Source organism: Ips typographus, linkage group LG2 (genome assembly GCF_016097725.1).
Source record: "Ips typographus isolate SLU linkage group LG2, UJ_Ityp_2.0, whole genome shotgun sequence".
NCBI lineage: Eukaryota > Metazoa > Arthropoda > Insecta > Coleoptera > Curculionidae > Ips > Ips typographus.
In genome coordinates, this window is record NC_138423.1 from 14874933 (window position 1) to 14889185 (window position 14253).

The 14253-nt window shown below is 33.2% G+C and overlaps 3 protein-coding genes across 3 annotated transcripts; 2 read left to right on the plus strand and 1 right to left on the minus strand.

Moving 5' to 3' along the window:
• The first annotated feature begins 227 nt into the window (after positions 1-227).
• On the plus strand, positions 228-3968 carry LOC145725334 (uncharacterized). The gene is made up of 3 exons (XM_081974049.1): positions 228-450; positions 511-675; positions 3704-3968. Exons 1-3 carry the CDS (start codon positions 366-368, stop codon positions 3880-3882), a joined length of 429 nt encoding a protein of 142 aa, XP_081830175.1. The 5' UTR covers positions 228-365; the 3' UTR covers positions 3883-3968.
• Positions 3952-10830, minus strand: nbs (nibrin). The gene is made up of 7 exons (XM_081974044.1): positions 10610-10830; positions 10437-10552; positions 10247-10383; positions 9773-10188; positions 7718-8304; positions 7009-7569; positions 3952-4164 (listed from the first exon to the last, which is right to left on the minus strand). Exons 1-7 carry the CDS (start codon positions 10638-10640, stop codon positions 4087-4089), a joined length of 1926 nt encoding a protein of 641 aa, XP_081830170.1. The 5' UTR covers positions 10641-10830; the 3' UTR covers positions 3952-4086.
• A 144-nt stretch (positions 10831-10974) lies between these two features.
• On the plus strand, positions 10975-12783 carry Atg4a (Autophagy-related 4a). Its single transcript, XM_081974045.1, has 8 exons — positions 10975-11302; positions 11356-11523; positions 11574-11751; positions 11806-11885; positions 11940-12064; positions 12117-12350; positions 12402-12537; positions 12591-12783. The coding sequence occupies exons 1-8, from the start codon at positions 11170-11172 to the stop codon at positions 12647-12649; spliced, it is 1113 nt and encodes a 370-aa protein (XP_081830171.1). The 5' UTR covers positions 10975-11169; the 3' UTR covers positions 12650-12783.
• The last annotated feature ends 1470 nt before the right edge of the window (positions 12784-14253 follow it).

Genomic DNA, 14253 nt, shown 5'->3' on the forward strand with positions numbered 1-14253 from the left:
TTAATTATAATAATGTCATTTGGGTGGTTCAAAATAGCCAATTTTTTTCAGAAAGTCCTCATAAAATGTATATTTTTCTGACTGCTAATTTTCCATTATTGGTATTGAAAGAATGAAAAATATACCACAGTAGTAACATCGGCTTTACTTGTGTTGTGTGTCCTCTCTAGTAAGTCGAGTTCATTGACACAGTTTATTTTCCAGGCTGACATATGAAGTTGACTTTGACATTGACATTTACAAGCAATTTCCGGTGCTAAGCAGGAGGCACGAATTCGAATTGGCACCATTTGGCACACTGCGCAGTTTTAAGACGCATTTTCCGTCCATATTATCGATTAATCCAAATAATAACGGACACGAAAATGTCCAGCAACAAAGCCGTTTACGTCTACGATGAAAATTTCATGCACAACGTGTACTGCTGTGTTTGTTACATTACCCACAAGTGTAAGTATATTTTTGCACACCACAGTTTCCAAAAAAAAAAAACATAAAAACGAACGTTAGGCGAGCCCATGCAGGAGCTGTTCGCAAATTGGCTGGCGCTCGACAAAATGCAACAGATTCTGTTCACGTACACCGTTAGTCAAATTTTGAACCGACACGAAATAACGATATTCGCAGGCGTTTTGAAAGGAATGCAATTTTGGAATGCTGTTCAAGATCTCGAAGGTGAGTTATGTAAAACTTCTTATGGCGTGGCCAGATGTATTTATTTATCAATAAAACCCAAACTTTATTGAATCACTAGTCGCATTCGTGGAGCGAGCAGATGAGCGTCACAATGACGTAATTTGGCAAAATCATATTTTGACAAACTGTCAAATTACATCATTATGTCATCACACTCTGCTCGCTCCATAGATCGTTTAAAGGAATGCGACCATTTTTAAAAATTGCTCCATCTTTTGTTATTAACGGCGTTTTCATTCGCAATTTGTCAAAAATGCACACAACCACCGCCCTCTGTACAAGAAAGCCAAGAATGTGTGTGCCAAAAATTCCAATATGGCCGAAATAGTGGTTGACAGTTTGCATTTGTTTGTATTGTGGAAATTGTGGAGTTTTTCGATGATTAAATTAATTTTTAAGGTTTAAAGTCAAGACTTGGGATTACTTGCCAAAGTAATTTTTGTCTGCTATTATACATTGTTGTTTATATGTTTATTGTTCTAGTGAAAGTGTAGTTTGTGTTCATTTTATTGTGTTATTAAAATACTACTGTTATTGTTCCTTCATTGTTCTATAATTTGTTGTTGGTTTTTTAACTTAAATTCTATTGCCTCTACAATATGCCGTCCACTTGTTGTTTGCCAAATTGTAAAAGCAATTTGGTAAAAGGCCCAAAAGTGTCAGTCTTTTACTTTCCAAAAGACCCTGCTGGAACCCAAAAGTGGTTGAAAGCTTTGAACTGGAATGATTTTACTCCAACACAATACTCAGTGATAAGTACAATATGCTTTCTCATTCAGTAAACATATTGCCTCTTACATACATAGGTATGTGTTTCATTTTGAGGCCGCCTGCATTTTGAGAACAACAAAGGTTTACTCTGAATAAACAGGACAGCTTTTAGAACTTCCATTGGCACATTTACATTTTAAAAGAAAGGTCTTGGTAATAATATAAAACCCATTTACCAGTTTTGCTTACCTAGCTTCAAGGATATCTAAATTTTCTTTGATTGAGCAGTTTTCACATTAGTTTGTTGTACTTTCCAGGACAAAGGGTTCTAACCAAACTTGCTTTGGCTGGACTTTATTGGGTATAAAAAGCCATATCTATACATATCTGGATCAGGAATGAAGCGTTCTTTGATTTTTCACTCACAACTTCTAATCAACTACACGAAAAAATTTAAAAAAACATATTTTCTACTGCATCTGCATAGGTTTGTGTACAAAACAAAAACCGCTAATGCCGCCATTAAAAGTAACATTCTAGGCTTTCCTGTACAGAGGGCGGTGACACAACTCTTTAAAAACCAGTACCAGTATTGACAAGGTCACGTCTGATATAACATCTGCCTCCGTTAAATAACTGTGTGAGAAAGAGAAAGCGCTATAGCCAGCAACTAATCGCTTAGCTATTGGCGTTTCAAGTTAAGATCGCAGCGCCATTTGAACTAAAATCGGCCAACCTGTTCGTTCCTAACCTAACATTATAAATAAAATGACACTGTCACTTCATATTTATAAAACCAGTGCTAAATTTCTAACCAAAATCAACGTAAACAAACAGAGAACTGACAGCAGATGGAATGCCCAAAACTTTGATCAATACTGATCACCAGAGGGAGTATCTCTTATCTTGAAACGCCAATACGAATGGATTTTTTAAACTCACTGATGACGTGTGCAACGGTCTCATCAGTGCCATCTACCATATCTATACCCTGCTTTATCAAATGCCATTGAAACAGAATGGCAATATACTGTTTTTGCACTTAACATGCCAATCTAAAACGCCATAAGTTCATATCAAGGAATAGCTATTTAACAAGAAGGGACAGCCGGCATAATTAAATATAATAAAAAAATAATAAAATTGCATTCAATGACAATCTTCATACATTGCTGTATGAAGGTTGTCACTTGATGATTTTAGTCTGTTGCTTCTCTTTGCACCGTAACTAAACTCAGCATACAGCAGACCTGGTAATAAGAGACTCGTTCAAACATATACCTACTTATGCACATTAGAACTATAAACATGTAGACTTAACAACAATAATAGAATCAGAACAATTAGATGATTCAAACGCGCGCCAAAACACCTAATTTTGCTTGACGTCAGTAATCCGTATGAGACAACTTTGCCAATTGGCGTTTCAAGATAAGAGATACTCCCTCTGGTGATCAGTTATGAAAACAGACATTCCAGCTATCATTTCTCCCTTTGTTTAATTTGTTTACCTTGATTTTGGCATATTTTGGTTAGGAATTTAGCACTGGGTTTCATAAATATGAAGTGACACTGTCATATTATTTATAATGTTAGGTTAGAAACGTTTTAAATGGCGCTGCGATCTTAATTTGAAAAGCCAATACTTCAGCCTTTCTATCAGCTTTGTGCTGGACGGACCTTCTAAAAGCGGCTATAAAAAGGCAACTTCCTGACGTCTAATAGTAGATTTTTAGTAAAAAGCGTAATTTGTAGTCGAGAAATTAGTACGAAACGTTATGTCACTATCAAATGAAGAGTACAGGGAAAAAAGATCAAAGTCACAAAGAACATGTTTGTGGGAATAGGAAAAACAAAGTTTGTAGACTAAAAAATATACTATTACTACAAATACCCAACTCTTTTTATTCAAAAAACAGACAAAGAAAGGAAGTGTGTTTCCATACAGAAAATTAAAATTTCAGTTTTCAAAAATATGGTAACTGTTACAATAAACAAAAAATACTTAGCAGTTCCTATACCAAAATAGTAGTTTGCTATTAAAATTTGCCATTTCTTATTGTATTAGTATAGTATTTCTTAGTACGAGTATTTATTGTTGCATAGTGTATTTATTTTATTTTTTCTTTTTTTTTCAAAAGCAGCCTCTGATAGCTTTTCCCTTGTACTCTTCAATTATATTATGTAAAGCACTTAACACCGTCCGTGAAAGGACAGCAACGTACGATATCGTGACAGGTTAAACAAACATTAGGTGATAACCTTTTTTACACTTTCAAACATTTTGCGTTTCCAGGAGCGTGCGGTTACCACAACAACCCTTCCGACTTCACATTAAACCTTGACCAAGAGAAGGAAATCTTGAGAGTTATCAATGACATGAATGGAATAATTTCAACTGTGAACCTCAAAACGAAGTTATGCGGACAGCTTTGCAATCCTGCAAATTTTAGACGTCGCAAGCAACTGAAATGAGTTCAAATTTCGATTAGAAAAGGTGTTTTTTTTAGTAATGTTACTTATTCCAAAAAACTAAACTAAATATATTTATTAACAAAATATATTACTTGTATGTTGTATTGTTCGGATGGTCGTACATCTTTACAAGTAATTAAAATTTAAAACACCAGGTAAACAACATTAAGTATTAAGTAATAACATTATGATGGAATGAGGTTCTCAGTTACCAGGGTCCGCTTCGAATGTTTGCAACATTCCTGCATGGATTACTACTTGTTGCGGATGCAATGGTTGAACCTGAAACAATAAAAACAGTGATTTAATAGAAAAAGCAGTATCCAACTTAAAAAAATAAAGAGTATCACTAGTAAACAAAATAATTTATGCAAACTCATCAATTTTAACCACTAAAAGTGTGTTTTCGATTTTTTTCTTTTACCACCTACCAGAGCTGGATTACTTAGTACCAAATTGTACTTGAAGTAAAGTAATAAGTAGTTTTGTTACTTTAAGTAGTTTACTGAAATACTTTTAAAAATGGAATACTTTTCAATAGTAATTACTAGTATTTTTTAAATGAAATACTTGTACTTATTACTTAAAAAATGTCTATTAGAATAAGTAATTCTTATTACTTATAATTTGTATTGGAAAGTTTTTATTCTAGTTAAGTAAATTTAAAAGTATTTTTAGGTATTAAAAATATTTGCATACTGTTAAGAAGTACTTGTTTAGTGGTAAAAGTAATTTTAAAAAAATAAGTAAAAGAAATCATAACAAGCACATCTATATTTATCACATCGTCTTAGGTAGGACGCTAGTAATAAATTATACCTGCAAATAACCAATTTTTACGCAGATTATTGTCAAAAAGTATGTTTTCAAGGTACTTAAGAACTTCTTTTTAATTTGTAAGTAGTCAAGTACTACTGAAACAACTTAAGTAGTGATAAAATTAAACTTATGTCTCAAAGTACTTCAAGTATAGTTTAGTTATTACTTGTACTGCAAATGTTTCAATTTACTTTACTTATTACTTGAGAGTATATTTGTTTAATACTTATACTTAATACTTCAAGTAGATTTGAAATTATGGCTACTTACTACTTATTACTTAAAGTAGCATCGGTGACTACTTATTCCAGCTCTGCCATCTACTTTACTCACAAACCAATTTATTCTCTACTAAAAGCACAAAAACTAGTGATGAGTAAATTACCGGTAAAGTAAATATTTTACTTTACCAGAAAAACTTGATCGGTAAATTACTAATACCGTGTTTCAGGCAGTTTAAATTTTGACACCACTTTTCTCACTGACCGTACCAAATTTTGTAGCGTTTTTTCAGGTTATTGGAAAGGAAATTTAATGTGGATTTCAAAAATGTGCTTAAAATAGTAATTTTCTCACTCCAAGTGGGTTTTACAGGCAACTTTGTCACTAACTGTCTTTTCAAATCGTCTTTCTGACAGTTTATACTTTAACACTATTTTTGTCCCTGTTTTTACCTGATTTTGTAATGGTTTTTTATCTCATTACATAGAGAATTTAATGAGGATTCCAAAAATGTGCTTAAAATAGTAATTTTCTCACTCCAACTGGGTTTTACAGGCAACTTTGTCCCTAACTGTCTTTTCAAACCGTCTTTCTGACAGTTTATACTTTAACACTATTTTTTTCCCTGTTTTTACCTGATTTTATAATCGTTTTTTATCTCATTACATAGAGAATTTAATGAGGATTCCAAAAATGTGCTTAAAACTGACAGTTTCTTTCTCCAATGGGGTTTTACAAGCGATTTTATCCTTGGCTGTCCTTTTAAACTGTATTTTTGACAATTCAAATGTTGACAGAGATTTTCTTTCTGACGTACTCGATTTTATAGTGTTTTTTTTATGTCATCAGATAGGAAATTTAATAAGGACTCCAAGAATGTGCTTAAAAACATGACTTGGCCACTCCAAGTGGGTTTTATAGGCGATTTTGTCCCTGACTGTCCTTTAAACTGTGTTTTCAGATCACATTTTTGCTGATTTGTAAATTTTTTGCACCAAACCAGTTTTTCCTAAATAACTCGAAAACGGTGAAGGTTACGAAAAATTTGCAGGAGATAAAAAATGTTTCTAATCAACTCCTTAAACCAACACCGTAAGTTTACTTCCAGTATACAGGGTGTGAAAGAAAATTATGGTTCATTATTCTTGTCACCCTGTACGCAATTTTTAATATAGAGCTTTTTACTCTACTCCACTGGAAAGAGGAGCTCAAAACGGTACTTTTAAGTAGTTGAACCACCCTGATCTCCCAAAAATTACTGAGTTACAGGGTGTTCAAAATTTCAAACCACAATTTCCAGTTGTTGCATCAAACCAGTTTTTGCTAAACTCGAAAATGGTGAAAAAGTTTCAAAAGTTTTTAATCAATTCCTTAACTCAGCACCGTAAGTTTTCAGGACCGTTTTTACTTGAAATATACAGGGTGTGCATGAAAAGTATGGTGATTGTTTTTGATCACCCTGTCCGCAATTTTTCAGATAGAATTTTCTTCTTTACCCCACTGAAAATGGGAGCTCAAGGCGGTTAATTTGAGTGGTTCAATCTCCTTGAACTCCCAAAAATAACCGAGTTACAGGGTGCTGAAATTTCAAACCATAATTTCAACTGATTTGAAAGTTTGTAGCATCAAACCAGTTTTTGCAAAATAATTCAAAAACGGTGAAAGTTGAAAAAAAAAATTAAAGAGAGGAAAAATGTTCGTAAAGAACTGCTAAACTCATCCCAGAAGATTACACAGTCCGTCACTGCCGCTACTATACAGGGGGCGCAAATATTAGTGAATTTAAATGTATGACTTTAAATTAATGATAGCTATGACAGGAAAATGATATCTTTTTGGCAAATTTCAATTAGACCCATAAATTTACTGGTAAAATTAGTACATTTTTCTGTCACACTGAATTTTACTTTACCTTACCGGTAAATAACCGGTCATGGTAAATTTACGCCCATTATTAACAAAAACACGTAGAGGGCAACATTTGACCTATAAAACACATTATTTTTCAAAATATTAATATTTTGACATCTTCCCCTCGCATCATCAATGTTAACCAACAATTTCACCTCTATGAACAAGTATTACCTTTTTAAACTTTTTGAAGTTTTTTCTGCCATCCGGAGTAAGCATTTGAGAAACAATCCGCGTCTTGACACTGGGTTTAAACACAATTATACTGACACAACCCTTAAAAGCTTTGGATATCGCGGCCAAATCCGGATCCTCCTCCTTAATCATCACCTGACTGGAAATCGTAGATTTCGATTTCCAACTGGCGTTTACAATCGAACTGGTCGTCGTATTCCTTGTGGTGTTAGAGGTCGTACACGCCTCAACTCTTCTCCTTGAAACCGACGATTCTGGAGGTATATTTTCGAGGTCTTGCTCGATTTTGACGAGTTTCGGTTCGGGTGGCTTAATCAAATTTTTGATGTCCGAAAATGGATTTTTCTCCGTCAGCGCTGTTCCAGATGTTGTTTTCTCCCTCTTTGGAATCGTAAGCACGGCGAAAGGATTTACTACCTCGTTGGTGTTAGGACGTTTACGCGCCGGAATTTTAATGCCGCTGAACGGATCTGAAGTTGTGATGGTTTCATCTTGGAGACTTTCGCTTGGTTTTCTTTTCAGTGATGGTCGAGACACTTCCTTACATAAGGACAAAAAAGTGATATTACTTATCGAGTAAATGTTAGATTATTAAACTGTTAACCCCATTTTTAAGTCAACGACATTTGAAAACAAATATTAACTCTTATGTTGGCTTATTTCTGACAAAAATAATATTCTTACTTACTTTGAAACTAGTGGAAGCACTGGAACAACCTGCTTTAACAGATACATCCAACTTTGACTTTGAACCACCAGTAAAATCCTTAATTTTCATTGTACTATTTTCTGATTTACTTTTTTTGGCATTTTCTTGGGGGGATACCTCTAAAACCCTTTTAATTCCCCTTTCTGGAACTTCAACATTACTTCGAACTGGCTCTATTTGATAATCTAGCACCCAGTCATCTTCCAGCGTTGGAGGTATAATATTTTCCGTTTTAATAGGGTTGCTTTGCAGGTCTTGCGACTGAAATTGAGTTTCACCAGCCAACACAACTTGAGTGCGTCTCCTTTGGGTTTGTACCGCAAACACAGTGGAGGCTTTATTGAAATTCGGGTTGCAATTCATTTCACAAGAACATTGCACGATGGCTAAAGCGATTTCTTGCATTGGAATGTGCCGTTGGTTTTGTTTTGCTAGTTCTTTGATCATGTTGTCAAATGTTTCATTTTGCTGGTCATTTTCTGATTTAATGAATACATATTCTGTGGGGCTGTTATTTATGTCATTTAATGATTTTGGTTCTTCTTCCCATGATATGCAACTTCCTCCTGGAATGTCTTTACATTAATAATAATAATAATGATCATAATTATTATTACTTAACATAATATTATGAGGGGTTAGTCACTAAGGAGATTTTGCATTCCAAGAGGAGGATATCTGAGGAAATTCAGAGAAATCTGAGGATATTTGGGAAGATTCGGGGAAATTCGAGGAGATTCTGAGGATATTATGACATGAATAATTGCGTTGTTGCCATGTACCTACTTTGGTTTTACTACTAACTTTTTGACTCGAATGTATTTGTATTTTCCTTATCAATAACAAGAAAAAACAAGGTTAACCATCTCAAGGATCTGAAAAAAAGGTTCCAAGATCCCAATGATAATCCACCTTGAAAGTTCCCACCCGGTAAAATACGAGAAAATTGCATTTGTCACGTGGTCGTCAACTTTCGTGAATGTAATCTTTGTTGATATTGCAAAGCATTTTTCTTGACATTTTCTAACAAATCACAGATACTTTGTTACAAGTTATACTTAAATCAAACTATTTTTTGATCTCAGATTTATCTTAATTTAATTTGACATACAACAATAAACCTTAAAAAACTAGAAAAAATTTCTGGGGATATTTTTTGGTGATTAAGGAGATCTAAAGATATTTTGAAAAGATCAGGGAAAAACGGGAAGATTTTTGAGGATATCTGAAGAATTATAAGAGATCTAGGGTGATCTGAGTAAATCTAAGGAGATTTTCTGGGGGAGGCAATCTTTTGACCCAAATAATGGGCAGTGAGTAACCCCTTAACAGTTTATTTACCTTTGATTGTTGATTTAGCCACAGTTACTTTAGTCAATCAAAGTGATAATAACTGTGAAGCTCTTTGATACTTCAAAGATGAAATTGACAATTCAATCTTCAACACAAAATGACAAATTTTCTTATGATAAGTTCATATATGCAAAATTACTTGATATAATATATAGTATTATATAGTATTTTTCTTTTGACCAATTAGCAGCTCAAAATTTCTAAAGAAACCCATTTACTACGCCAATTTGGAGCTCCCCCAGTTGGAAAATCTGGTTGCATGTCAATCAAAATAAGACTTTGCAGTAATCATAATTTTCATTAAATGGGCTCCTTAAACTGTGATAAGTGTGCAACAAAATAAAATACATAGTGCTCAAAATATACATATTTACCAAACCCACCTTATCTTAGTAATGAACTAAATGTTTCAAATACTTCAAATCTTGTTAAACAGTGCAGCAAATTTTTGTAAACCATACACAAAAATGTCTTCTCTTTGATGACATAACAATTATTAATAATACCTCTGGTTAATTAATTTAGTCCTCATAAGTTTAAATTTATTATAAATCATTATTTAATTAGGTAATTTAAAATAGGTAGACATATTGTGAATAAGTGCAGGACTTTTGATTAACAATCTCTCCACATTTTATACAAAGTTTTATATAAATTAGGAAAAAAGAAGTACCTGCTTACCACAAGCTTTGATAACATCCTCCATTTGATTTCTGCTACTAGCTTTCAAAAACACAAAAATCTTATTTTTAAATAAGTGCCTTCTTCTTGAATCATACTGATATTTAAAATCTGACTTCAGCAACTGTTCAGTTATAGGGGGCTTATTAAACTTGTTTATGTCAGGTGGTTCAGTACCACTTTCCACACTTTCCCCATATTCAGTAAAATAGTCTGGGGTAACAATTGGTATTTCTTCTATAAGTGCTAACAGCACTTTGATGGTAAGCATAAACTCATTAACCACCAAGTGAGTACATTTATTTGACCATTTCTCCACATATTTGCCTTGACATTTAGGAAGGTTCTGTTTCAGTGTATCTTTTGCAGTGTTGTTTAGCACACTTGAAGTAACAACAAACTGGTAACATTCAAAGCTGTAAAAGACAGTTTTATAAACACTAAATATGGTTTGTGATATAGCTAAAGTCATACTGAAACTTGCTATTTAGTGTTCCAAACAGTATCAAATCTTGGTGACTTAGCTTAACTTCCACCAGGGGGGTTAGGTTAACACCTTTAAGTTGGGTTTGATACTTTGATTTACAATCTTCAAGAGTCACTTCATTTTCCTGAAATTGTGCTATGTGGCTACTTGTTCTTGCAATACATATAGAATAGTTACTTTAATCCTAAATTTGGCATGCAGTCGGCTAATAGATTGGTCATTAAGAAGTAAAATGTCACAGTTTTTTCTGCCCACAGTACATTCTCCTTGCTCAGGCAAATAAATGATACTGCCTACAATTATAATAAAGTAGTTTAACTAGTAATAAGCTACATTAAAGGAATACTTACCATTTGACACATTAACAAGCAAATAAATCATTTTAACACAAAAATATGTACCTAATTTTTTGAAAGAAAAAAACTGAAAATTGTAAAATCTAAAATATGTTCAAAGCTGGAAGTTTAATATTCCATTTGAGGCATTTTGGGCAAATCACTATGTAAAAATATGAGATTTTTCCATAGAACAACAAATGATATAAAATAACAATAAACACTTTAAAAATTATTTATAAACATAACCTATAATTACTGTCACTGTCAAAAAACTGTTAGAATCTAGACTGAACAAGTAGTGATCATGTGATTGCTTACCAAAATGAAGAAAGTAGGCACGTGACAAACTGTTTATTGTTTAATTCAATGTCATCAATCAACATCAGTTGATAACTTTACTACTCATATCCAGTAATCACATTTCTACTAATTATTTAATTTTTGTTTATATTCTATCTAACTAACCTCTCGCCCTCAAATATCCTATGATTTGTGGTCGATAAAAACATAAAAGTAGCACACGTCAAACCCAGACGTTTAAAATTAAATGCAATTTTATTGGTGTTTTGGATATGTGTAACGCCACAAGGGACATAATGGATTGCATGTTTGAGGCTGTTTTAGAAGCGTCCCAGGACCCGGACGATATTCCGCAGACCACTGAACCTTTGTGGCTTTTAGGAAAAAAGTACAACACTATAAATGGTACCTTAAAACTGATCAGTGGGATCTGTTGTTTAAGTGGCAAAGTTTTCCAGATTTGAATTCAATAAGGCAAGACATTGTTTCCAAATTGTGGTTCACCTACCGTAAAGACTTTATCCCTATTGGAGGTAGTGATGGAAAAACTTCTGATAAAGGTTGGGGGTGTATGTTGAGATGTGGACAAATGGTGTTGGGGCAAGCCTTAATAACTTTGAACCTAGGTTTGTTTTGCAGTTTTGTTGAGTTTGTTTTGTAACTGAGGAGTTTTCAGGTAGAGATTGGCTATGGTCTCCAAATACTAAAGATACAGGCTACCTCAATATAGTTAAAAAGTTTGAAGACAGTCGAAAAGCCCCATTTTCAATACACCAAATTGCCAGTATGGGAGTGTCAGAAGGAAAAGAAGTAGGCCAATGGTTTGGTCCCAACACTGTAGCTCAAGTATTAAAGTGAGTTTTTTTTTAAACATTTTGTAAACTGTAAATTGTATTAAATTCTGTTAGGAAGCTAGTGAAATTTGATGAAGATGATTCCCTTGCAATTCATGTAGCTTTGGATAATGTGATTGTTATAAGTGAAATTAGTAAGTTTTTAAATTATTCCAGAATTTTGATTACCTACTACATCTGAATTGCAGGAAATTTGTGTGTTACTTCCTCATCTAGTGATTTTTCCAAGTCAAACTGGAAACCTCTACTATTAATTGTACCATTAAGATTAGGCCTTTCAGACATTAACAGCATTTATGCTGAAGGTTTAAAGGTGCTTAAATGTTACAATTTAATTTCTTAAATTATCACATTACAATTTGTAGAAATGTTTCCATTTCAAACAGAGTTTAGGAGTTATAGGAGGCCGTCCAAATGCAGCCCTTTACTTTATTGGTTATGTTGGTAATGAAGTGCTTTACTTAGACCCTCATACCACCCATAAAGCTTGTTCAGTTGGAAGTAAAGATACATTAGAAGAGAAAGATGCTGATATGAGTTATCACTGTAGATATGCTTTAAGGATGAATATTTTAAGTATGGATCCTTCAGTGGCTGTGGTAAGACTGTAGTTTAAAAAAATTAGTTTGTTCTGAGAAATGAAATTTCAGTGTTTTTTCTGCAAAACTGAGGATGAGTTTAATGAACTGTGTCAGAAAATCAAAGATGAACTGATCAAACCTGAAGAACAACCACTTTTTGAGATTACATATGAAAAACCTAAAGAATGGCAGTCAACTGCAGAAGGTGATTTGATTTGACACTAATTTGTATCTAGTTAACTTCTGTATTATTTTTAGATTTGAGTTTCTCAGGATTTAGTGATCAGTCTGATCAAGAAGACTTTGAAATATTATAGCTGTAGGTACAGTGTTCATGTTGTGTAAATAATTCCTCTGTATCTTTATAAAAGTTAAATGTATGGTTAAATATTATTAACTTAAATTGTGAGTGCTTGATTTTTCATTTTATAAATTTGATACTTTCTGTGTATACTTTGCAGAAATTTAATTTATGTTTTAAAAAAGTAAAATACCTGTTGTTCCTAGTTCAAAAAATGCCTTTAGAGTTATCTGCCAAATGGAGATTTTGTCTACTTTTCCTACTACTTTTTTCCAGAAAAAAAAGTTAGCATATTTTATTGCTTTTTTTGATCAGGATTGTCATACACTAAAATGACTGTATTTAGGCATAATCATCTTCAGCTTGTGGACCCGTATTACAAATTAAAAATTATAAATAGGTATATAAGGTGTTACAGAAGACATATTACAAACTTATATTATTTACGAATTTTTAATATTCCAGGCTGCCCTAGAACCTTATTCATAACTAGAGTCCGGCATAAAAAGCACTTAAATCGTGAAAAAAAGCCAATTTATTTTACTCAAAAAAGCATAAAAATCTGTAAAAAAGCACTATTTCAGGAAGTCAATTTTTTTTCCTTTTTTTAATTGAAGCTTTTAGCTGCTTTAGAAGCATACAGAAGATTTTAGATTGTTTTGTAAATTTTCAAAATTTGTTTCAACTTCTTGAGGAGCATTTGGACAGTTTAAAGAGCATATTGAAGGTTCTGGAATGATTTAGAGGCATTTGGAAACTCTTAGACGGTACTATAATTTTTTGGAAAATTTAGACTATTTTCATAACGTTTCTAAAGAGTTTAAAAAGCATTGAAGGTTTTTGGATTGCTTTTAAAGCATTTGAAAACTTCTGGACTGTTCTAGAAATTTATGGAAGCTTTTAAACTGCTTTAGAAATATACGGAAGCTTTTAGACTGCCTTGAAATTTTTTGAGAGCTTCTAGACTAGTTGAAGATCATTTGGAAGCCTTTAGAGCGTTCTAAAAGCTTTTGAAAGGCTTTCGACTGCTTCAGAAACATTTTGGAGTTTCTGCAGTGTTTTTTTTTTGTAAATCTAATCGTTTTCAAGATATTTTTCAAAAACCACTTTGATGCACTTTTTACCGAAAATTTGTTTAAAAATTGAACACCCTGTACCTTGGTTATTTTTGGGAGGTTTAACCACTCAAACGAAACGTCTTGAACCTCTCTTTTCAGTGGTGCAGAGCCAAAAATTCTATCTAAAACATTGTGTACAGGGTGAGCAAAAATAAGGACCCACTAACAATTTTGTGCACACCCTGTTTATAGGCAACTGTATTGAGTCACTGTATTCAAACGTTACGTAGTTTGGTTTAGTGGTCCATTATGAACAATTTTGTTTGAACGCTTTAATTTAGACGGCGGTCAGTATAGTAGGCCAGGAATAACCTTCATTTGGACAAAATTTCGGTGCATTTTTCCAAAAAATCGCGTTTTACTTGATTATTTAAAACGTTGCGTATAGACACATTAAACGATCGTAAGTAGCTAATGATTGGAGCTATCACGTGACGTTGAGCGGGCACCGCCAACTTGCTCCGTCTGTCCGCTAGAGGGCGTCACACTTGATTACCTTTTT

Coding starts and splice junctions, on each gene's coding strand:
- LOC145725334 (XM_081974049.1), top strand. CDS start 366: ATGTCCAGCAACAAAGCCGTTTACGTCTACGATGAAAATTTCATGCAC. Junction 451..510: donor TTGTTACATTACCCACAAGT/GTAAGTATATTT, acceptor AACGAACGTTAG/GCGAGCCCATGCAGGAGCTG. Junction 676..3,703: donor TGCTGTTCAAGATCTCGAAG/GTGAGTTATGTA, acceptor TTGCGTTTCCAG/GAGCGTGCGGTTACCACAAC.
- nbs (XM_081974044.1), bottom strand. CDS start 10,640: ATGATTTATTTGCTTGTTAATGTGTCAAATG. Junction 7,570..7,717: donor GTGCTTCCACTAGTTTCAAA/GTAAGTAAGAAT, acceptor TCCTTATGTAAG/GAAGTGTCTCGACCATCACT. Junction 4,165..7,008: donor ACTTCAAAAAGTTTAAAAAG/GTAATACTTGTT, acceptor TTATTGTTTCAG/GTTCAACCATTGCATCCGCA.
- Atg4a (XM_081974045.1), top strand. CDS start 11,170: ATGTGTAACGCCACAAGGGACATAATGGATTGCATGTTTGAGGCTGTT. Junction 11,303..11,355: donor AAAGTACAACACTATAAATG/GTACCTTAAAAC, acceptor AAAGTTTTCCAG/ATTTGAATTCAATAAGGCAA. Junction 12,351..12,401: donor TGGATCCTTCAGTGGCTGTG/GTAAGACTGTAG, acceptor ATGAAATTTCAG/TGTTTTTTCTGCAAAACTGA.